General features: G+C 43.5%; 1 protein-coding gene across 4 annotated transcripts in view; it reads right to left on the bottom strand.

Annotated features, from left to right (window-relative positions):
* Window positions 1-22,365, bottom strand: part of LOC134207949 (forkhead box protein P1-B) — a 30,203-nt gene extending 7,838 nt beyond the window's left edge. The window contains exons 1-5 of one of the 4 annotated variants that reach the window (XM_062684041.1): window positions 21,343-22,365; window positions 21,206-21,282; window positions 9,271-9,372; window positions 8,945-9,028; window positions 7,668-8,887 (exon numbers count right to left, since the gene is read on the bottom strand). In XM_062684041.1, coding sequence (XP_062540025.1) covers window positions 8,552-8,887; window positions 8,945-9,028; window positions 9,271-9,372; window positions 21,206-21,282; window positions 21,343-21,778 — 1,035 coding nt within the window. In that variant the 5' untranslated portion in view covers window positions 21,779-22,365 and the 3' untranslated portion in view covers window positions 7,668-8,551. Of the gene's footprint in view, window positions 1-7,667; window positions 9,029-9,270; window positions 9,373-21,205; window positions 21,283-21,342 lie in introns of those variants that run through there. The other 3 variants (XM_062684039.1, XM_062684040.1, XM_062684042.1) reach the window with 3 other exon arrangements.
* Between the last annotated feature and the right edge of the window lie 2,059 nt (window positions 22,366-24,424).

The raw sequence follows: 24,424 nt of genomic DNA, 5'->3' as shown, positions 1-24,424 counted from the left end.
ATAACTCATTTAATGAGTAAATCGCTTTTACTCATTAATGAGTAAGTGCCCCAAACTTCATTTAATGGGTATTTTTAACTCTTGGCTTTTTTGATAGAAAATGGGTAAAAATTCCACATTTAATAGAAACAAAATATTGAGGTTAGGGCATAAAAATCCGAAATGCATAAATTAATACAATATTGAATCAAGTAACACTAATCATAATTTATTTTTATCATATTTTAATAAACACTTCACAAACAGGTACAGCTGCTTTCAAATCACGCAGAAATGTTTGATTTCGAGAGGTTTCGAGGAACTGCAAGTTGGTAGTTGGTCGCTCCGAAATGGAAACCTTCGTGGAAAACTTTTCTGCTTCCAAACACCACACGCTAATGAATTGCAGAAATTTCTCCCGTCCTTCGTTTGCCTCGTTGGTTGCATTCCAGCTTGTGGAACAGTCCCGGAAGCACTGTTGTGGTATCATTATTTGAATATATGCCTCTATTGGAAGCTGCAGCTTTAGCGGCTAGTTCTGATGCATCGTTTATAGTTGGTCAACGGATTCACTGTAATAATAAAATCAGAAATAACGTTAATTATTACTGCACAAATGATGGATGATTTGGATTAACCAACATCCGGAACTAAAAAAAAAGTTTTATTTTCCTTACCTCCTATTCTATGTGACCCGCTACCAGGAACTAATTAGTTATTAGTTCCTGCCGCTACACCACACTGTTTTCATTCATCCATTCTCCAATGAAATTTTAATTAAATTTCTTTTATTCTTCCGCAAACGTTTCATTTTCTAATCGATAAACTAATAGCAAAAAATGGCGATTTGATTATCCAAATATTTTCGTAGGTACCATTTACCCATTATAAAGTCTGACGTATACAATCTTATAAATAGGAATAAAACACCCATTTTATGTATTCGACAAAATACCCATTTTTTGACACATCTGAACAATTTCAAAAAATGGGTGAATAAACCTCATTTAATGGGTATTCTCAAACTTCCGTGTAGTAGTTAGAAGCTAAAACTTGTGATCGCTGTTATACTCGATCACAGGCACTTCTTGGCTGATTTTTGCTTTTTCCAACTGCTAGCGTAGCCATCAATTGCTTCTTCAAAGCCAATAGCTGTATCGAGTGTACACGGATTTCAAATCATTCATAGCCTGATGAATGAAATAACTATTTGAAATTTGTTAATGTTCAAGTAGTTTAACTTTCCGTGGCGTAATCCGAAGGATCGGGATTCCAATAGACCCTATGCAATTTGTTGATGCCTTATCTGTACTTGGTTCATCCACAATTATACTCAATCTAGCGCTTCTCGAGCAACGTATTAACAACTCCAAACTTGATGTTTTCTTTGGTTCTCGAGTGTAGTGAATCAGATGTTATTCGATAGTGAGTCAAGAGTGACCAGATTTTTGTTATATTTTGTGAAAGTGCAATGATAAATAGCTTTTCCCTTACCGCCATCCTTGGAGTCATGACTGGCCCGATGATCCATTTGCGGGGAAATCTTAGATAGTGATTTTGAAAAAGCTCCTTCCAATTGTTTCGACGAAGATCTAACCTGTTATATAATGCTATACAACTACACTACCACAAACAAATCTTTAAGCAGTCGGTTTCTTTCCACCATTTTGATTTCGTACTCCCAGTTTGATCTTTACTTCTGATGGTTGAATACATTTTACCACACTTGAATATAAATAAAAAAAAACCCAGATTAATCCACCTAGCGGCGATGATACCTTTCTCGCGCATCGTAAAATGTACTGAAAAAATCACATAGGAAAGGTCAAAAAAGCACTTTAGGGGGATAGATTGCATTTTGCTTTTGCATTAATTACTATGCATTCCCACCATTCTTGAAAAAAAAAAATTTTTCCGGTTTTAAAATTTTTTTTCTAAGGGGGGACCCTTGGGAAAAAACAATGATTTTTCAATAATTCCGAAATGCAATGTCCGATCAGGCCAATTTTCAATAGCAAACAATGGGACCGCATTCCCCGTCGAATGCAACTTGTTGCGAGTAAATCGGGTAATGCTAAGTTCCAAAAAGTGTGTCTACAAAATTTGTACACATACACACATACACACACACACACACATACATACATACACACAAACAGACATCACCTCAATTCGTCGAGCTGAGTCGATTGGTATATAACACTATGGGTCTCCGAGCCTTCTATCAAAAGTTTGATTTTGGAGTGAAATTATAGCCTTTACGTATACTTAGTATACGAGAAAGGCAAAAATATATAACACTCAGAGATGCATCCTGAACAGAACATGAGCCAAGAGCGTGCCTTTGTGTTCTAAGTTTTGAACTCTGAACACAGTTCAGTGTGCACTGAGTTGGTACGCAAGCAAAACGATCATAGTAACTAAGATTTATCTTAGGGGCCCCACACACGCTCCGACGTGTTGTACAACTTTGACTCCGCCCCCAGGAAATTTGGTTCGGTCGGAGCCAAGTCGGACCGTCTGTGGGCAAGTTGTACGACTGTCGGACGGACGGTTTCAAAGTTGCTAAGTTGGTCGGATGAAATCAAAACAGTTTGATTTTGCTCAGACTTGTGGTGGGTGGATTCAAATGTTGTACAATCAAGTTGTATTGTGTATGGCGTTGTTGTACAACACTGTTGCTTTCAATTCATCTGGTGGAATATCCAGGAGCAGAAAGTGATTTTTTCGATAATACAGAAAATAAGATAATATGCGATAATAATAATAATAATAGAATGATGATACACACTTAGTTCAGCTCGGCATTCTTTTACCGAGATCCGCACAGCCGAGCGCTGATATCTCAGCTGAAAAAGCAATTTGTTCACTGCGGCACTCAAAGGAGCCGCCGTAATCATACGTCCATTCAGCCGATAATTCAGCTAACGAATTTTAACCGAGATTTGCACAGCTGAGATCGGTGAAAAATTTTAAGTGTGTAAGATAATATTAGATCTGTGCGCCACCGCCGAATGAAAATTGGCCACGCCGCTTGGCCCCTTGTTATACAGCGTATGCTCGGTCAAACATATTTTTTTCCAAAAACCGCCTGACAATGTAATTATTCAAAAAATGTCCCACATTTTCTTCGGGAATTTATGGAAATGCTCCTATAACGCTAACAGATATTCCCTCAAGAATTTCAGAGTCAGAGATTTTATGAAAAATTCCATTTGAACTTCCTTGAAAATACCTCCAATTATTAGATTTCACTTGGAATTTGGAAACTTTTTTAGGAATTCCTTCGAGAATGCCTCCATCGGGAAATCCTCCAGTTGTACAACAATTCACCGGAAGTATTTTTATTGAAATTTCATAGAAAAGTCTACAGAAAATGCATTGGAAATTTCAATTCCTTCGAAAACTTATCTGAAAGTTTCCTTCAGGGACTCATACAAGAAATTTCTTCGCGAATATCGTTTACTTTTTAAGCATTCCTTCAGATATTCCACAAAAATTCAGAAATTTTGAATAAAACTTTGATAGAGAAAAAATGTAATTTCTAAAAGTATTTATCGGATAAAACCTGAAGAATTTTTCTAGTGAACTCTTGCAGAAATTTTGGAGGAACCATCTGGAGATTTTTTTTATGGGATTTTCGTCCGGAAATTCTGGAATTAAGTTTGAGTAATGTTTGTTGAGTTGGAGAAATAATTAAAAAAAAATTTTAGAGGATTTTCTGGAGGAGCTCCAGAGAGAACTTTTATAGGACCGGAGACGAGCCAGCCTCGGGCTGAAAGTCTCCCTAATAAAGACAATAAAAAAAAACTTTTATAGAACTTCTCAGAGGAATTGATTGCGGAATTATCAGTATACTGATATAATTTCCAAGGAAGCATACTTAAAAAATAAATCATGGGAAGTTTTCGGAAGAATTCACGCTTGATCTTTTAAAGCAAATTTTAACGGAATTCATTGACAGATTCCCAGAAAAATTTCTAAGGAATATCCACAGATTGAAAGTGAATAATCTTTAGAAGGAATTTCTGGAGGAATACATTGAGGACTTTCAAAAGGAACTCTAGGAGGACCTCCCGGAAGAAATCCAAAAGGAATACATGGAAGAACTCCTAGTTGAACTTCCGCAGTAATCCCTTGAGGAACTTCCGGAGGAATTCCTTGAGGAAATTCCGAAGGAGTTCTTGAAGAAACACCCGGAGGAGTTCCTGTAGGAAATTTTTGTGGAACTCCTGGAGGAACTTCCGGAGAAACTCCTGGAGGAACTTCCAGAGAAATTCTTTTAGGAACTTCCGGAAGAAATCCTTGGATAACTTCCGGAGGAATTCCTGGAGGAACTTTCTGTGCATTTTTTGGAGGAATTTCCGTGGGAATTCTGGGAGGAACTTCCGGAGGATTTCCTGGCAGAATTTCCGTAGTTACTTCGGAAGGAATTTCCGGAGGAACTCTGGGAGGAATATCCGGAGGAACTCCGGGAAGAATTTCCGGGAGGGAATTCCTGGAGGAACTTCCGGAGTAATTCCTGGAGGAACTTCCGAAGAAAACCCTGGAAGAATTTTCGGAGTTACTCCGGAAGGAATTTCCGGAGGAATTCCTGGACGAACTTCCGGGGGAATACCTGGAGGAACTTCCAGAGGAAATGCTGGAGGAGCTTCCGGAGGACCTTCCTGAGGAATTCCTGGAGGCACTTCCATTCCTCCTGGAGGAACTTCCGGTTGAATTCCGAGTGGAACTTCCGGAGCAATTCTTGGAGGAATTCCGAAACAAACTTTCCGAAGAATTCCGAGAGGAACTTCCCGTGGAATTCCGAGAGGAACTTCCCGACGAAATCGTGAAGGAAATTCCGGAAAAATTCCGCAGGGATTCCAGGATGAACTTCCGGTTGAATTCGGATGGAACTTCCGGAGCAATTCTTGGAGGAGCTTCCGGTGGAATTCCGGGAAGAACTTCCTGAGGAATATGGGCAAGAACTTCCGAAAAATTCTGGTAGGAACTTCCGGAGGAATTTCCAGAGGAATCCCTGGAGGAACTTCCCGAGGAATTTCGGGAAGAACTTTTGGAGGAATTCTGCGAGGACCTTGAATACGGAACTTTGGAGGAATTTCGGGAGGAACTTCCTGAGGAATTCGTGGAGGATTTTCCGGAGGAATTCCGGGAGGAACTTCAGCAGGAATTCCAGGATGAACTTCAGGTTGAATTCGGTTGGAGCTTCAAGAGCAATTCTAGGAGGAACTTCCGGGAAGGACTTCCTGAAGAATTCTGGCAAGAATTTCTGAAGTAATTTCGGGAGGAATTACGGGAAGAACTCATGGAAGAATTCCGAATGGAATTTCCGGAGGAATTCCAGAAGGAACTTCCGGAGAAATTTCAGAAGGAACTTCCAGAGGAATTCCAGGAAAAACTTCTGGTGGAATCCCAAAATGTGAAGTCATACCTGGAAGAACTTCCGGAAGAATTCCCGGAGGAATTCCTGGAGGAACTTCCGGAGGAATTCCGGGAGGAACTTGAGCTTCCGGAGGAACTTCCGGATGAATTCTGAGAGGAGCTTCTGGAAGAATTCCGGAAAGAACTTTCGGATGGAGCTTCCGGACAAATTCCGGGAGGAGCTTCTGAAGGAATTCCAGAATGAACTTCCGGAGGAACTTCTGGAGCAATTCTGAGAGAAACTTCTGGAAGAACTTCCGGATAAATTCCGGGAGTAGCATCTGTAGGAATTCCTGTATGGACTGTGTAATTCCAATCCAATCACAATCAAATTCAATTCCAACTCTAAACAAATTTAAATCGCATGTCAATCCATCATCACTTAAATTCCAATAACATACAATTCACGTTCCAATAAAATTCAATTCAATCCACAACCAATCTAATTCTAATCCCATTCCAATTCAAATCCAATCTAATTGCTGATAATCCAATTCAGTATTCGTGAAAAAGCACCATGGTTGCAAACAGATCAGCATATACACAAAGAAAATGACGAAGTATTGCGTTTGTTGGAGTTTTGGTTGTACCAACTGTTTGTCAGACGGTTGTACAAACTGAATTGGTCGCACAAACTTGGGGGCGGAGTCAAAGTTGTACAACATGTCGGAGCGTGTGTGGGGCCCCTTAGATTTGCAACTATGCAAAAACATACGAGCGTGCAGTGTTCAGAACACAGAAAATATGATTAAATTTCAACGGCATGCAAACAGAACAAGCTGTAATAACACAGTACTTGAATTTGTTATTTGATTGAAATTTCCATCGAAATCGATGCACATATTTAGAGCATTAAAAAAGATATAAAATTTCACGGCTCATTGGTCAATTTTTCAATCGATGTAAAGATACATCAAAATGCATTTAATTTTCCATCAACAAAACTTTATTTTTACACGATCGTGTAAATTTCAACCCATGTACTTTAAAATATCAAAGCAACATGGAGGCAGAACTCGTCATCTCGTTAACTCGTCGTCAATATATTGTGAGTTAAGTAAAGTAGTACCTGTACTGTGTGCTGTAATTATTTGTTAGTGAACAAGTTTAACCTAAACAGCGGAGCAACTACGGGGATGGTAAGATTAGTTTTAATTTCATGTCTCAAAAGTCATCCATTGCTTATTTTTCAGCCAATTTGTTTGACCTGGCGCGGCTCTCAATTCAGCTTAAGAAAGCTCCGCGAATGTCTACCAATCAGACATTTATGCATATGCAACAGTTTACTCACTAAGTCACTCCATATCATATCGAAGGGATAGATATAATGAATATAAGTTTTAGATTTATAGTTTTTATTGTGCGAAAAATAAAAAAAATGAATGATGAAACGAAATTTTATTCAATTCAAAGTTTGATTGAATTTGGGGAAGAGGGAATCAAATGTCGTCGTCTATTGATGTTTACATTCATTTAATTTTACACGTGTGTGTCATATTGGATGTGTGAAATTCAACGATCCTTATTGAATTTTAAAGTGAAGGAAATTTAACAGCTAACTTAATTTTAGATGTTTTTTGATGCTCCAAATATGTGCATCAATATAAACGAAAATTTACACAGAAATTCTTAGTGTGAACGTTTTGAACACGAACATGTGTTCTCGTGTTCAGATGTATCTCTGTATAACACAAACTTTAATCTGAATAAAATATTATTTTCCCAAGGTCTTGCTTATGCTCATTCAACAAAGAATCTGAAGCCTGCATGTGAATTCTTGAAAGGTTATGAACGGAAGGTATCATTCTTGCAGATAGCTTCAAGCCATACAAAAAAACATAAGTCAGTTTGGTGAGTCGGGACAGTTGTAAATACTTATAATAGTAATAAAGGCACCAAATGCAAACTGGTTGAAATCAACTTGGAACACTTTTTGGAACGCTTTGTAGGTATTTTGGGTATACTGTTGAATTAAAACATAGACTCTTTGAGATTTCTTAGCTCAAAGCTTCGAATCAAGATTTCTTGGTATTCCACCTAGTGATTTTTTTTTTTAAATCGGCCCGGAGGTGCAGAACTACCACAGGAATCGAGCCTTGTACTTGGTTTTGATGAACATTTTTATTTTATAATAACGGTCTACCGGGGCACCGTGTCGATCCTTCACGCTAAACAACATTGAAATATTTATTTTTAGGATAATAGGAGTATTGTTCGCTATTTCAAAGGTATCTTGAACGTGAAAACATATTTTGCTGAACACATTGAATAGTTACTAACTTCCAAAATTATGACTATTAACAATTGGGATTTTTTTTTCACATCGTTTCTTAAAATTCGTGACAATTTACGTAATAACTATGACCATTTAAATTGAACGAATTTTAAGCCTTCCATAATGCAACACAACATCGGTACGTTTTTCTCACGTTTGACCAGCTTTACAGAAACCCGATTCTGTCCGCATGAGAGTGCAACACAAGGCGGATGTGACGTAAGGAGTAGGAAAAACGTGCGACACTGTTGTGTTGCACACAGGGTTGCGCTGTGTAGCAAGTTTTGCATTTCACATTCCGGGAAAGGTGAATGCAAAGCTTCGCTACATAAGAACATAAAAGCTACAACATTACTAGCGAAGACGCAAACCATCCACCTGCGTTGTGGATGTTGCAATTTCTTTGTTACATTTCAGGGGTGGTTTGCGTAAAGCTTCGTATTCTCATGTTTAGCTTTTATGTGAGTATGAAATGGATTGAAAAAGGAAGAATAACCACTGCTCTGATACTAGATGTGAATTGATCGCACGAATGTAGTTAATTTGTAGTTTTAAATGTATATAAACAATAGAACAAATCTCATGATTAAAGTATAAAATCTTGGCATACACAACTCTTCAAGGTTTAAATTTAAAAAAAAAGGTTTTCTATGCAGATACTGTATTGAAATAATACAAAACTTGTATTGAAATTGTATATACCAAAATTTTATACAGTTTATGTAAGGTTCTTATGATTATGCTTATGGTTGGGTGTTTTATGAGCAAAACTAATTTCAGACAGTGGTTAATCAAATATTCAAAATTAGTTAAATTACGATCAAAGTGACGCCAAAATGTCGAGCTGTTAGTAGATTAGATACGCAAAACACGCTACACAAAGTGAGAGTCAAACGAGTGTAAAAGTAGAGCAAAATCTATCGGAATGAAAAAAAACAAGTCACACATCGCCGTGGCAACCCGAAGGAACGCCCCTGCTACGAACCGTTTGTAATAGAACCCGACCGGCGGTGGTTGCGGCGGCGGATGATGCGGGCCAGCATGCTTCATTGCCATGGCCGAAGCGGCGGCAGCCGACGCCACAGCAGACGCCAGGGGGGGTACAGCCGGTGGCGGACCGGCGATACCGCCCAGCGCCGACTGTTTCTTCTTTCCGCCACCGCCGCCCGACTGGTGCATCTGCTGTTGCATTCCCGCGGACGAGGCGTTCTGAAATTTAAACTGCATTATTCCGAGCTTCTGCGGGCGGCGCTTGCAAAACTCTGCCTCGTTTACGGTCCAGACGGCGCCCTTGATGTTCTCGACCCGCATGAAGCACTTGTGCAGCGACAGATTGTGACGGACGGCGTTCTTAACGGAGGGTGGGGTGGCGGTTCGTACATGGTTTGGGGGAAGACGATCGGATCGGTTACTTTGATTGGTTGGATTGAAGCATATTGAACTCAAATTCTCCATATGCCAAAATGAGGGAAAATTAGAGTTCAATGATTTACACATTTGAAATAGGAATGAAATGTCTATGCTGAAAAAACGATTAGGTACTCGATCGTTTAGCGTTAAATATTACGCGCCTTCGGTAAGCTACCAATTACCTTCCATGTCGCTGCATTTCGTCGGAAGTAACAGAATGTATTCTGGAACCAGTTGTAAATTTCATTCAATGTCAACTGCTTCTCTGGTGATTCGATTATTGACTAAAAATTGAAAGAAAACTTATTAGTAAATTGTTCAAATGGAGTATAACATTTTATAAAAGGTCAGAAGGAATAGAGGATGAAAAATCCAAGTTAATGCACCTAGCATGGTACTGCTTTCTCGCATTAATCCAAGACACTAACTATGTAAGGTTCGATACACCATTTTCTTCATAAATTTTAAACGCAATAGCCAATCATTATCAAATCCAATAGTAATGAACGAGGCTTTGACCCTTGTCGAATGTAATTTATTGCGAAGAAATCGTAAAGATTACTATATGAAAGTTTGCTAATGTAACTAGATAACAAACAACGATAAAAGAAAAGCCAAAACTGTTCCGAATCATAACAAGCCATGATAACAAATTCATCACACTTGTATACAAGTGCGAAAAAAACAAAATCCGATGGGCAGCCCCCACAGAGAAGAGATGATTTTTGATTTGTTCTCGCTCATTTTGTGTTGGGGACCGCACAGTAGTGTAGAACAAGTTGAAATTCATCATCAGAACCCGTCCCCTCGTGTTTGGAGCTTTTTTAAAAGAAATGTATCATGAGGTATAGCATCCCGAATCAGTTCTTTATCATGACTAAGGAGCAGCAATTCCAGAATCCTAGTATACAAAACATTACATGACTGATCCTTTGCTATTCTCAATGCATAGAATTAGATAACGACAAGACCAGTAACCGTCAAAATGTTACAATAGTTACTAGTCTTGTTAAATCCTAACTTTCATGAAAAACCAAAAAGGAAAAGATTCAAGGCACAGTGCCCTATACACACACTTCCACACTCGCCGTAATGACAGTGTCTATACATATTTTTGACAGTAACTGTATCCAACGTGACTACCATTTTCAAGTTTTTATTTATAAAACTGTTGAAAATGTTACAGAATCAGTTTAATACTAGTTGACCCAGCAGACGTTGTCCTGCATAGTAGGCGAAAATGCGCATTCTGAACTGCCCATGCAAAGTTCGCATAGAAATCACAATTTTAGTTTTTCACGATTTGGTCAACTTTACTCGTAATTTTCGCATTAGGAAATATCATATAAACCCGTCGGAAACTATAACGAATGTTTCTGCTGAAGAAATGAAAAAAAATCCATCCAGCCGTTTTCGAGTTATGCGGATACGAACACAGACCATTTCATTTTTATATATAAGATTATGGACTCCTTATTTTTCAGAACATTTCGAATTATTGAGCTGTAGCGCTGGCGGTGCCATAGTAGTGATAATGTTGAATCTGCCGTAATTTTGACGTAAATAGTTCATTCATAATTTAACGTCGGCAGTAAGAACTTTAAGGTCAGAACTAGTCCAGTATATAAGTAAAATAAAACCGTATTTTGACACTGAAATTAAAATTTCAAACCAAGAAAACCCTCAAAAAATCGATATTACAATCCATCAATAAGCGGACTTCAATTTAATCCAGGAGTTCCTCCAGAAGTTCCTTGATAAAGTTCTTGAAATAATCATGCTGGTGCTATTTCATAAATTTATCCTGAAATTCTTTGGAAAGTCTTCCAGACATTTTGTTTGTAAACACTTTAAACAATTCTATTGGAAAAACCAGGAATTAATTCGGTGAGTCGTCCAGATATTCCGTCAAAATTTATTCTAAAATTCCAACAGGACTTCCTTTGGAAAATCCTTCTCAAATGAATTCTGAAACTCTTTCGGTAACTCTTAAAGGAGTTTCTTTCGAATTTCACCAACTTCCCACAAATTCCTTAGTAAGCCTTAGTATGTTCCGTTAAGAATTCTTCCGAAAATTCGTTTAGAAATTCTTCTAAGCATTCTTAAGGGAATTCATCTAAAAATTCCTTTAGTAATATTTTCAGAAATTTCTAAAGGAATTGATTAAGAAATTATTTCATTTATTTTTAAGGAAATCGCTACACTAAAAATTCCATTCTTTCAGAAATTTATCCAGTAGTTCATTTGGAACTTCCTCTAGGACAGCGGTTCTCAACCTTAGCTACATGTACCCCTGGGGGTACCTTGACAAAAAAAAATCGTAATGGCGGATGTATTACAATTCCAATAAAAAGTTTTAATAAATCTTTGAGATTTTTGTTATTCTACAATTTCTATTGTACATAATATGCATGGCGATTAGTAAATAAAATAAAAAATCAATTCTGTCCACCCCAACCAGTACAGTGTATGAAGGGCTGTGGAACAAAAGAGGAAAAAGACAAAAATTCGAATAAATAAATTTTAAAAATCTTCTATGTATTCTACCTGATTGAAAAAATGTTGAAGTCTCCTGGAAACAGGATTGGAAGCCCCGTTTCAAGAGGCTCGGAAGCCTTCGTTCAAAAGACTTGAAAGCCTCGTTATAAAAAGCTAGAAAGCCTCCTCGCAATAGGCTCCTTCCGAAGCAGCTTGTAAGCCTACTTTCAAGAGGCTCGAAATGTTTCTTTCAAGTGACTGAGAAGCGTCCTCTCAAGCTGCTAAGATAACTCCTTTTTATAGACTCAGATACCTCCTTTTTAGATACCGGAGGCCTCGTTTCTAGAGACCCGGGAATGCCCTGTCAAAAGGTTTGAAAGTCTCCATTCAAAAGGCTGCTCGGAAGCTTATTTTAAGAGGGTCAGAAGCCTATTTTCAAGAGGCAGGAAATTCTTTTAAGAGACCATGAGGCCTCCTTTCAATATGCTGTGAAACCTCCCATCAAATATTCAGAAACCTCCACTTAAGATGCTCGGAAGCTTCTTTTTAAGAAACTCGGAAGGCTTCTTTCCAGAAGCTCGTAAACCTTCTTTCAAGAGGCTCGGAAGCTTCCTTTCAAGAGGCTCGGAAGCCTCCTTTCAAGAGGCTCGGAAGCCTCCTTTCAAGAGGCTCGGAAGCCTCCTTTCAAGAGGCTCGGAAGCCTCCTTTCAAGAGGCTCAGAAGCCTCCTTTCAAGAGGCTCAAAAGCCTCCTTTCAAGAGGCTCAGAGCCTCCTTTCAAGAGGCTCAGAAGCCTCCTTTCAAGAGGCTCAGAAGCCTCCTTTCAAGAGGCTTGAAGCCTCCTTTCAAGAGGCTCAGAAGCCTCCTTTCAAGAGTCTCAGAAGCCTCCTTTCAAGAGGCTCAGGCTTCCTTTCAAGAGGCTCCAGGCTTCCTTTCAAGAGGCTCAGAAGCTTCCTTTCAAGAGGCTCGGAAGCCTCCTTTCAAGATGCCTCAGAAGCCTCCTTTCAAGAGGCTCAGGCCTCCTTTCAAGAGGCTCAGGCCTCCTTTCAAGAGGCTCAGAAGCCTCCTTTCAAGAGGCTCAGAGCCTCCTTTCAAGAGGCTCAGAAGCCTCCTTTCAAGAGGCTCAGAAGCCTCCTTTCAAGAGGCTCAGAAGCCTCCTTTCAAGAGGCTCAGAAGCCTCCTTTCAAGAGGCTCAGAAGCCTCCTTTCAAGAGGCTCAGAAGCCTCCTTTCAAGAGGCTCAGAAGCCTCCTTTCAAGAGGCTCAGAAGCCTCCTTTCAAGAGGCTCAGGCCTCCTTTCAAGAGGCTCAAGCCTCCTTTCAAGAGGCTCGGAAGCCTCCTTTCAAGAGGCTCAGGCCTCCTTTCAAGAGGCTCAGGCCTCCTTTCAAGAGGCTCAAGCCTCCTTTCAAGAGGCCTCAGCCTCCTTTCAAGAGGCTCAGAAGCCTCCTTTCAAGAGGCTCAGGCTTCCTTTCAAGAGGCTCAGGCTTCCTTTCAAGAGGCTCAGAAGCCTCCTTTCAAGATGCTCAGAAGCCTCCTTTCAAGATGCTCAGAAGCCTCCTTTCAAGAGGCTCAGAGCCTCCTTTCAAGAGGCTCAGAAGCCTCCTTTCAAGAGGCTCAGAAGCCTCCTTTCAAGAGGCTCAGAAGCCTCCTTTCAAGAGGCTCAGAAGCCTCCTTTCAAGAGGCTCAAGCCTCCTTTCAAGAGGCTCAGAGCCTCCTTTCAAGAGGCTCAGAAGCCTCCTTTCAAGAGGCTCAGAAGCCTCCTTTCAAGAGGCTCAGAGCCTCCTTTCAAGAGGCTCAGAGCCTCCTTTCAAGAGGCTTGGAAGCCTCCTTTCAAGAGGCTCAGGCCTCCTTTCAAGAGGCTCAGGCCTCCTTTCAAGAGGCTCAGGAAGCCTCCTTTCAAGAGGCTCAGAAGCCTCCTTTCAAGAGGCTCAGAAGCCTCCTTTCAAGAGGCTCAGAAGCCTCCTTTCAAGAGGCTCAGAGCCTCCTTTCAAGAGGCTCAAGCCTCCTTTCAAGAGAGCTCAGAAGCCTCCTTTCAAGAGGCTCAGAAGCCTCCTTTCAAGAGGCTCAGGCCTCCTTTCAAGAGGCTCAGGCCTCCTTTCAAGAGGCTCAGAAGCCTCCTTTCAAGAGGCCTCAGAAGCCTCCTTTCAAGAGGCTCAGAAGCCTCCTTTCAAGAGGCTCAGGCCTCCTTTCAAGAGGCTCAGAAGCCTCCTTTCAAGAGGCCTCAGAAGCCTCCTTTCAAGAGGCTCAGAAGCCTCCTTTCAAGAGGCCTCAGAAGCCTCATTTCAAGAGGCTCAGACGCCTCATTTCAAGAGGCTCAGAAGCCTCCTTTCAAGAGGCTCAGAAGCCTCCTTTCAAGAGGCTCAGAAGCCTCCTTTCAAGAGGCTCAAGCCTCCTTTCAAGAGGCTCAGGAAGCCTCCTTTCAAGAGGCTCAAGCCTCCTTTTAAGAGGCTCAGAAGCCTCCTTTCTAGAGGCTCAGAAGCCTCCATTCAAGAGGCTCAGAAGCCTCCTTTCAAGAGGCCCAGAAGCCTCCTTTCAAGAGGCTCAGAAGCCTCCTTTCAAGAGGCTCAGAAGCCTCCTTTCAAGAGGCTCAGAAGCCTCCTTTCAAGAGGCTCAGAAGCCTCCTTTCAAGAGGCTCAGAAGCCTCCTTTCAAGAGGCTCAGAAGCCTCCTTTCAAGAGGCTCAGAAGCCTCCTTTCAAGAGGCTCAGAAGCCTCCTTTCAAGAGGCTCAGGCTTCCTTTCAAGAGGCTCAGAAGCCTCCTTTCAAGAGGCTCAGAAGCCTCCTTTCAAGAGGCTCAGAGCCTCCTTTCAAGAGGCTCAGAAGCCTCCTTTCAAGAGGCTCAGAAGCCTCCTTCAAGAGGCTCAGGAAGCCTCCTTTCAAGAGGCTCAGAAGCCTCCTTTCAAGAGGCTCAGAAGCCTCCTTTCAAGAGGCTCAAAGCCTCCTTTCAAGAGGCTCAGAAGCCTCCTTTCAAGAGGCTCAGAAGCCTCCTTTCAAGAGGCTCAAGCCTCCTTTCAAGAGGCTCAAGCCTCCTTTCAAGAGAGCTCAGAAGCCTCCTTTCAAGAGGCTCAGGAAGCCTCCTTTCAAGAGGCTCAGAAGCCTCCTTTCAAGAGGCTCAGAAGCCTCCTTCAAGAGGCTCAGAAGCCTCCTTTCAAGAGGCCCAGAAGCCTCCTTTCAAGAGGCTCAGGCCTCCTTTCAAGAGGCTCAGAGCCTCCTTTCAAGAGGCCCAGAAGCCTCCTTTCAAGAGGCTCAGAAGCCTCCTTTCAAGAGGCTCAGAAGCCTCCTTCAAGAGGCTAGGAAGCCTACTTTCAAGAGGCTCAGAAGCCTCCTTCAAGAGGCTCAGAAGCCTCATTTCAAGAGGCTCAGAAGCCTCCTTTCAAGAGGCTCACAGCCTCCTTTCAAGAGGCTCAGAAGCCTCCTTTCAAGAGGCTCAGGCCTCCTTTCAAGAGACTCAGAAGCCTTCTTTCAAGAGGTTCAGGAAGCCTCCTTCCAAGAGGCTCAGGCCTCCTTTCAAGAGGCTCAGAGTCTCCTTTCAGGAGGCTCAGAAGCCTCCTTTCAAGAGGCTCAGAAGCCTCCTTTCAAGAGTCTCAGAAGCCTCCTTTAAAGAGGCTCAGGCTTCCTTTCAAGAGGCTCAGAAGCCTCCTTTCAAGAGGCTCAGGCCTCCTTTCAAGAGGCTCAGGCCTCCTTTCAAGAGGCTCAAGCCTCCTTCAAGAGGCTCAGAAGCCTCCTTTCAAGAGGCTCAGAGCCTCCTTTCAAGAGGCTCTGAAGCCTCCTTTCAAGAGGCTCAGAAGCCTCCTTTCAAGAGGCTCAGGAAGCCTCCTTTCAAGAGGCTCAGAAGCCTCCTTTCAAGAGGCTCAGAAGCCTCCTTTCAAGAGGCTCAGAAGCCTCCTTTCAAGAGGCTCAGGCCTCCTTTCAAGAGGCCTCAGAAGCCTCCTTTCAAGAGGCTCAGAAGCCTCCTTTCAAGAGGCTCAGAAGCCTCCTTTCAAGAGGCTCAGAAGCCTCCTTTCAAGAGGCTCAGAAGCCTCCTTTCAAGAGGCTCAGAAGCCTCCTTCCAAGAGGCTCAGAAGCCTCCTTTCAAGAGGCTCAGAAGCCTTATTTCAAGAAGCTCAGAAGCCTCTTTTCAAGAGGCTCAGAAGCCTCCTTTCAAGAGGCTCAGATGCCTCCTTTCAAGAGGCTCCGGAAGCCTCCTTTCAAGAGGCCTCAGGCTTCCTTTCAAGAGGCTCAGGAAGCCTCCTTTCAAGAGGCTCAGAAGCCTCCTTTAAAGAGGCCTCAGAAGCCTCCTTTCAAGAGGCTCAGAAGCCTCCTTTCAAGAGGCTCAGGCCTCCTTTCAAGAGGCTCAGAAGCCTCCTTTCAAGAGGCTCAGAAGCCTCCTTTCAAGAGGCTCAAGCCTCCTTTCAAGAGGCTCAGAAGCCTCCTTTCAAGAGGCTCAGCCTCCTTTCAAGAGGCTCAGAAGCCTCCTTTCAAGAGGCTCAGAAGCCTCCTTTCAAGAGGCTCCAGGCTTCCTTTCAAGAGGCCTCAGAAGCCTCCTTTCAAGAGGCTCAAGCCTCCTTTCAAGAGGCTCAGCCTCCTTTCAAGAGGCTCAGAAGCCTCCTTTCAAGAGGCCTCAGGCCTCCTTTCAAGAGGCTCAGAAGCCTCCTTTCAAGAGGCTCAGAAGCCTCCTTTCAAGAGGCCTCAAGCCTCCTTTCAAGAGGCCTGGAAGCCTCCTTTCAAGAGGCTCAGAAGCCTCCTTTCAAGAGGCTCAGGCCTCCTTTCAAGATGCTCAGGCCTCCTTTCAAGAGGCTCAGGAAGCCTCCATTCAAGAGGCTCAGAAGCCTCCTTTCAAGAGGCTCAGAAGCCTCCTTTCAAGAGGCTCAGGCCTCCTTTCAAGAGGCTCAGAAGCCTCCTTTCAAGAGGCTCAGAAGCCTCCTTTCAAGAGGCTCAGGCCTCCTTTCAAGAGGCTCAGGCCTCCTTTCAAGAGGCTCAGAAGCCTCCTTTCAAGAGGCTCAGGCCTCCTTTCAAGAGGCTCAGAAGCCTCCTTTCAAGAGGCTCAGAAGCCTCCTTTCAAGAGGCTCAGGGCCTCCTTTCAAGAGGCTCAGAAGCCTCCTTTCAAGAGGCTCAGAAGCCTCCTTTCAAGAGGCTCCAGCCTCCTTTCAAGAGGCTCAGGCCTCCTTTCAAGAGGCTCAGGAAGCCTCCTTTCAAGAGGCTCAGGCCTCCTTTCAAGAGGCTCAGCAGCCTCCTTTCAAGAGGCTCAGGCCTCCTTTCAAGAGGCTCAGGCCTCCTTTCAAGAGGCTCCAGAAGCCTCCTTTCAAGAGGCTCAGAAGCCTCCTTTCAAGAGGCTCAGAAGCCTCCTTTCAAGAGGCTCAGCCTCCTTTCAAGAGGCTCAGAAGCCTCCTTTCAAGAGGCTCAGAAGCCTCCTTTCAAGAGGCTCAAGCTTCTTTTCAAGAGGCTCAGAAGCCTCTTTTCAAGAGGCTAGGAATTTTTCAAGAGGCTTAGAGTGCTCAGAAGCCTTCTCTAAAGATACTCGGAAGCCTCCTTTCAAGAGGCTCAGAAGCCTCCTTTCAAGAGGCTCAGAAGCCTCCTTCCAAGAGGCTCAGATGCCTCCTCCCATTATCCGTTCAAGAGGCTCAGAAGCCTTCTTTTAAGAGGCTCAAAGGCGTCCTTTCAAGATGATCAGAAGCCTCCTCTTAAGAGGCCAGGAAGCCTACTTTCAAGAGGCTCGGAAGCCTCCTTCCAAGAGGCTCAGAAGCCTCATTTCAAGAGGCTCAGGCCTCCTTTCAAGAGGCTCAAAGCCTCCTTTCAAGAGGCTCAGGCCTCCTTTTAAGAGGCTCAGAAGCCTCCTTTCAAGAGGCTCAGAAGCCTCCTTTCAAGAGGCTCAGGAAGCCTCCTTTCAAGAGGCTCAGAAGCCTCCTTTCAAGAGGCTAGGAAGCTTCCTTTCAAGAGGCTTGAAGCCTCCTTTCAAGAGGCTCAGAAGCCTCCTTTCAAGAGGCCTCAGAAGCCTCCTTTCAAGAGGGTCAGGAAGCCTCCTTTCAAGAGGCTCAGAGCCTCCTTTCAAGAGGCTCAGAAGCCTCCTTTCAAGAGGCTCAGAAGCCTCCTTTCAAGAGGCTCAGCAGCCTCCTTTCAAGAGGCTCGGCAGCCTCCTTTCAAGAGGCCTCAGGCCTCCTTCCAAGAGGCTCAGAAACCTTCTTTCAAGAGGCTCGGCAGCCTCCTTTCAAGAGGCTCAGGCCTCCTTTCAAGAGGCTCAGAAGCCTCCTTTCAAGAGGCTCAGAGCCTCCTTTCAAGAGGCTCAGAGCCTCCTTTCAAGAGACTCCAGCCTTCTTTCAAGAGGTTCAGAAGCCTCCTTCCAAGAGGCTCAGGCCTCCTTTCAAGAGGCTCAGAGTCTCCTTTCAGGAGGCTCAGGAAGCCTCCTTTCAAGAGGCTCAGAAGCCTCCTTTCAAGAGTCTCAGGCCTCCTTTAAAGAGGCTGGAGGCTTCCTTTCAAGAGGCTCAGAGCCTCCTTTCAAGAGGCTCAGAGCCTCCTTTCAAGAGGCTCAGAAGCCTCCTTTCAAGAGGCTCAGGCCTCCTTTCAAGAGGCTCAGAAGCCTCCTTTCAAGAGGCTCAGAAGCCTCCTTTCAAGAGGCTCTGAAGCCTCCTTTCAAGAGGCTCAGAAGCCTCCTTTCAAGAGGCTCAGAAGCCTCCTTTCAAGAGGCTCAGGCCTCCTTTCAAGAGGCTCAGGGCCTCCTTTCAAGAGGCTCAGGCCTCCTTTCAAGAGGCTCAGGCCTCCTTTCAAGAGGCTCAGAAGCCTCCTTTCAAGAGGCTCAGAAGCCTCCTTTCAAGAGGCTCAGAAGCCTCCTTTCAAGAGGCTCAGGAAGCCTCCTTTCAAGAGCTCAGAAGCCTCCTTTCAAGAGCTCAGAAGCCTCCTTTCAAGAGGCTCAGGAAGCCTCCTTCCAAGAGGCTCAGGCCTCCTTTCAAGAGGCTCAGAAGCCTCCTTTCAAGAGGCTCAGAAGCCTCCTTTCAAGAGGCTCAGAAGCCTCCTTTCAAGAGGCTCAGAAGCCTCCTTTCAAGAGGCTCAGAAGCCTCCTTTCAAGAGGCTCAGGCTTCCTTTCAAGAGGCTCAGGCCTCCTTTCAAGAGGCTCAGAAGCCTCCTTTAAAGAGGCTCAGAAGCCTCCTTTCAAGAGGCTCAGGCCTCCTTTCAAGAGGCTCAGAAGCCTCCTTTCAAGAGGCTCAGAAGCCTCCTTTCAAGAGGCTCAGAAGCCTCCTTTCAAGAGGCTCAAGCCTCCTTTCAAGAGGCTCAGAGCCTCCTTTCAAGAGGCTCAGAAGCCTCCTTTCAAGAGGCTCGGAAGCCTCCTTTCAAGAGGCTCGGAAGCCTCCTTTCAAGAGGCTCGGAAGCCTCCTTTCAAGAGGAGCCCTCGAAAGTATTTTTGGAGGAATTTACAAATGAATCATTAAAGGATTTTCCGAAGGAGAACCCGAGCGGATTTACGAAAAGTAATCCTAAAGGAATTTCTGAGAGGATTGCTAAAGGAATTTCCAAAGAGGAACTTCTAAAAGAATTTCTCTATGAACTTCCGGATGAATCCCTGAAGGAATTTTCGAAGGAATTTACATTGGAATGTCAAATGGAATTTCTTTTACAAAAATACCTGGATTTCTCCTGGATTTTTTCGTGATTTCCTGTAGAAATTCCTTCAAAAATTCCACCAATAATTCTTTCGGAAATTTCCCCAAGATTGATAAAAGTTTGGGAAAAATCATTTTAAAGAACAATTTTGGCGTACACAAACAAATTTGAGGAGGGGGTCCCGTAGCGTAGTTGGCTACACGTTCGCCTTACAAGCGAATGGTCATGGGTTCGATTCCCAGCCCCTCCACCAAACCCTCGTCAGTCGCCGGATGCGCAGCCTACACGGTAGCGTATTGGGGAGCGCTCTTACCGTTGCGACTGCCTGATGACGACTGACAAATTGTTCTTCTCGGAGGCATTCCTCCAACGTACCCGGATAAATGGCAACCGAACAATGCGCAACGATCATTGGATCCACGACACGGACAAATGGACACAATAGACTCACGAGGAGATGGACTGGCAACGACAACAATAATGGTAATGGAAAAACTAAAAATTGATTCTGTGTGGATTCTGTACAGCAGAATACCACAGTAGATCTCGGCACAGTAGCGGTTAAGTAACACAGAGTGCCTAACAAATAAAGAAAGGAATAAAAAAAACGAATTTGAGGGAAAATACTCAATTTGGTTGGTCGCGTGCACCATCGTGCCCCAGTTGAACTCCGCCAGTATAAATTAGTTAACTTTGGACTATCATAGTTGAAGCACAGACAAACAAACGTAACAGCTTGAACATTTTTCTGAAAAATCCATCGCTCAACTCTTCTACCACCATCTTTTGAGCATGTTACACGAAACAATGTTTCGTATGACATCGACACCATAAGGTGCTGGAGTGGAATGTTAAACTCGAAGGATTACGACACTAGCGCCTCTAGTTGGGAAACACGCAACCAATAAAATTCAATTTAATCTTTGAAGTCACGGTCGATGTTGATTTCTGCAATGTTACGTCTGTTTGTCTGTGATTAAACTAAGCTGAGCTGCTCCGATTTGAACCAACCTATCTTCTCCGCAGTTGAATTTAACATCGGACCCATCGTCCTTGGTTAAACACAGGGCCGAATTAAGGGGGGTTTGTGGGCTGTGGCCCCGGGCCCCGAAATAAAACACAAATTTATCAGCAAATGGTTATGTTTTTGTCTAGACATTGATAACTGATACTTAATTAACCGAAAACATCATCGATAGCCGACTACTTCTCGCGACAGGCGATCATTGTCCTATTCTGTTGCAGTTTGGGGCAAACGTTTGTTGCGAATTGAGTTTGTCCCAACACTTACAAGGACAATGTTGTTGTTTTACATTCTCTGGGAGTGATCATATAGCCTTTCGGTACAACTTTGTTGTACGAGAAAGGCAAAAAAAGAATTGAAATGATAACCTTCAGGTATCACCTTGTTATCTTTGTTATACGAGATAGGTAAAAAGGTGAAGAAATTCAGAAGACATTCTTCGTTTTGTATCAAATCTCACATGAAAACCGTACAGAGAATGTTATATTTGTTGCATTAAATCGGTTAATTTGGTTTCGATCAATACATCGAAACGACTCTCGTTGGTTCCTCCAGTAACAAATATATGCAACTTGCACCGCAGCATAACTTCGACTCACACAATCTTCCCGACTCCGTTCAACTTGCTGGCGGACAAGGACGCAGATAAGCATAGTGCCAATTCCACTAACATCGCCCTTTGCTGTCGGTATTACCCTTCTACTTGTGATTTTATAATAATTATCACATTCACATAGTAAAGAACGAGGATTATGATAGTCTTCTTTAACTGCTTCCCAGAAGGCTATCGCGTCAGTCGAATTGCGCTAGGCTTGGTGGAGAGCTAAGATTCAATTCTCGTCTTCAGCCATTTTTTTTTGTAATCAAATAAGGCTGCCGAAGTATATAAAGAATCGTTCCTCGACGGAATTTTAAAAATAGATTCTATGTTGACACAAACACATAGCTAGTTCTTTTATCTCGTGACCAGAGACCTAATGTCGTGTGAAGCAACCTTTATGCCAATGACCTTCGTATATAATTGTATTGTATTAAGATTGAAAACTCACCTGTCTGATTAAAGACGCATAAGTGAAAGGTGGACGCACGTCATGACTGCGATAAAACTCACGATTCTTCTGAACATCTGCAATCATAAAGCACAGCTTTAAATAAGCACAATACTTCCCAACAGACATTCACACACCAACACACTCACCGTCCTGCACATCGGGAAAATGTACCTCCTTGTAGCCCCCCGCATCCGTGTCCTGCGGTGAGCCGAAATACTTCGCTCTGATCGATCCCTTCGATGACCGCCCCGGCTGCTGATGCTGCTGCTGGTGGTGGTGCTGTTGCTGCTGCTGCTGATGATGATGATGCAAAACTTGCTGCTGTTTGGTGGTCAACTGAAGCGCCGCCTCAACCATCGACCCATCGGTCACTGGGCCTGCCGGTGGAAAGCGCAGCCCCGCGATCAAATCATACGGCGGTGGGGGTGGCGGAATCTGCGGCACAAACGGGCTGGCACCAGCCATTGGAATCCGCGTCATTTCGTTCTTCTTGTTCAGGTGCAGTATCATCGCCTGCAGTCGATCGCGTTCCTTCTGCAGCTGCAGATGCAACTGGCACACCACCTCCATCTGGATGCGAGCCTGCGCAGCCGAGTAGTCCCCATTGATGTGATCCGACTGAAGATGGTTGTAGAACTCGTCGAAGTCGTCGAATATCCTTTCGCAGCCGGGCCAGCGGCAGGCGCCCCCTCCAAACAGTGGATGAACCACCGACTTTGGGGTGGTGTCTTCTGTATCAATTAAATAAAGGCTATTTTAGTACAAAGATCATTTTCCCGAAATTGCCTGACAATTATTATAATTATTTAAAGGCTTGCATCTAAATAATAAAAAATCGATAAAAATTCTTCAGAACTGCATTTTTCCGGTTCGCTGAAACGAAACGGAGAAGAAAATTCAACAGCGAAAAATGGGTGCATCCATGTTGATTCCAGACTGGAGTGCATCATGGCGTGTCTGGAGTGGATCCTTCTGAAAATAAAGACACAAATTCCCAGCGTTATTGACAAAATCGTCAGGATTGTCCCATAATTTCACGAAAAACAACCAAAGTATCACTTTTTCAACACCAATTAGAACAAAAAATCACTTTTGAAAGCCAATTCACTAATGGATAATTTTACGCAAACACAAAATTGCATCCAATCGTTCCGAAATCTCTGCAGCTTCTGACCGGACTGTGAAACCAAAGAAATATCCTCGCACGTGCATTCTGCGCAAGTCACGCGCCAGAAGGGACTAATGAAAACGCATCGCAGCAAGCGTGCCGCCACGGGATGCAGTCCGCTGACTGCGTGTGGTTGCCATGATGTGAGCTTTGCTGACTAGGAACGCGAAGGCGAAGCTTTCGAATCGAGACGGGTTGAAGATGGCACCACCGGTACTGCGCGATGATGATGGAGCGAATCAAACGAAGTGCACGCAATGCATACAAATTGTGGATAAGGTTAAAGCTGAAATTAAACCAGTATTGTATAATTACAAAATGAGAAATAGAGGCCGTTCACAAATTACGTAACACAAATTTGGGCTGAACTCCATCCCATCCTTGCAACACTTTTCATAGGGATGATAAAATTTATTTGTTTTAGCCGTAAGGCTTGGTGTGACCCCCTCCCTCCCACTACAGCGTTAGGTAATTTATAAACGATCCCAAAAATGTTTATGTATACATATAATTAGATATAAATTTAGATATGAAACAACAGATTTATCCACCACGCGGCGATTATGCATCATAAAATGTATTGAAAACCACAATAGAAAGGTAAAACACACTTTAGGAGAATAGATCGCTTTTTTTCGATCATCTTTCATTTTTTTTGCATTAATTGTAATGCATTGCAACCATTCTTGAAGATTTAATTTTGATTGTTTGAAAAATGTGATAGATATCATGTTTATGGTGGTAAATTGTACATGATTCATAACTTTATTAAATGGTCAGTATGTTTTTAATTATTGTCATACCGGAAATAAATCCTAATCGCAATGATTAATATAACAAAGCAATAAAGCCGGTGTAACGGGAGCGCGATGGGATCCCAGCTTGCGTTGTTGAATGCGTTCTTCACATCAAGTGTTTCTAACGTACAATATCGAATACCTCGCCTTTTCTGTTGGATCGCTATCTCGGCGGTCTTTACCACCGAGTTAATAGCGTCAAACGTGAACTTACCCTTGCGAAAACCGAACTGATTGCTTGATAGGGCGTTCGTACCTTCTGAGTACGGGGTCAGCCTGTTGAGGTTGATCCTCTTTAGCAACTTGCCCATCGTGTCTATAAGACAGATTGGTCTATACGCCGATGGGTTGCCCGGCGGCTTCCCGGCCTTCGGCAACAACCCCAATTTCTGCCTTTTCCAACTTTCAGGGAGTCTACAATTATCAAGGCATCTCTGCATAGCTAGCCTGTTCGGGCTCGCTATGACTGCTGCCGTGAGAACGTTGTTCGGAACTCCGTTAGGCCCTGGAGCTTTATTCGTTGCCAGGCTTTTGGCCACCGCGAGTAAGTCTTCGTTCGTCACCGCAGCCAACCTTTTCGGCCACACCCATATTTCCTTGCGGTGCAGGAGGCCAGGAATTTGTGGCTCTGGACGGGAAGAGTACCTCGATTATCCTCGCTAACCTATCCGGGGACCGTTCAGGGGGTGAAGAGCCCACTCAAGTAACAGAAGGTTTCTTGGGTTACCCCAATGAGAATAGATGGTGAGGAAGAAGACCAAATGCAAGTGTATTAGTGGATGATGGAAAATGTAAACAGCAAATGGTGACGTACATATTTGCACGGTTTCTCATTGGAGCTCATTCGAATGTAGTGGTGAAAGCTTTTTCACCATAAACGAAAGGCACGCACACAAAATATGGATTTCCATACCTTAGTATCAATTTTCATTGGAATTACCCTCTCTTCTAATGCCCTGATCCCCCCGGGACTTACTGGAACTGGATGTCAATTCTTCGGAGGGAGCTGTGCTCATGCACTTCATGTGTTCAGCCTCTAGCCAGCACACCTAGTTCGCTACATTTTTCTCGTCGACGCATTTTTTATTCACTTTGCACGTCTCTTGATCTTAAATGCTCGCTGTCTCTCTTCCTCATGCCATTTAGCACCACTACATCTTTGAGCCATTTAGCTCTTAACGTGATAGCAACCTACTCAGAAAGTCCCCGGCGGCGAATCTATCCTACTTCGACGGTAAGTCCCCCGGCGGC

Source organism: Armigeres subalbatus, chromosome 1, assembly GCF_024139115.2.
Source record: "Armigeres subalbatus isolate Guangzhou_Male chromosome 1, GZ_Asu_2, whole genome shotgun sequence".
NCBI lineage: Eukaryota > Metazoa > Arthropoda > Insecta > Diptera > Culicidae > Armigeres > Armigeres subalbatus.
The sequence above is the reverse complement of the archived record's forward strand: the minus strand, read 5'-3'. Positions and strand labels throughout refer to the sequence as shown.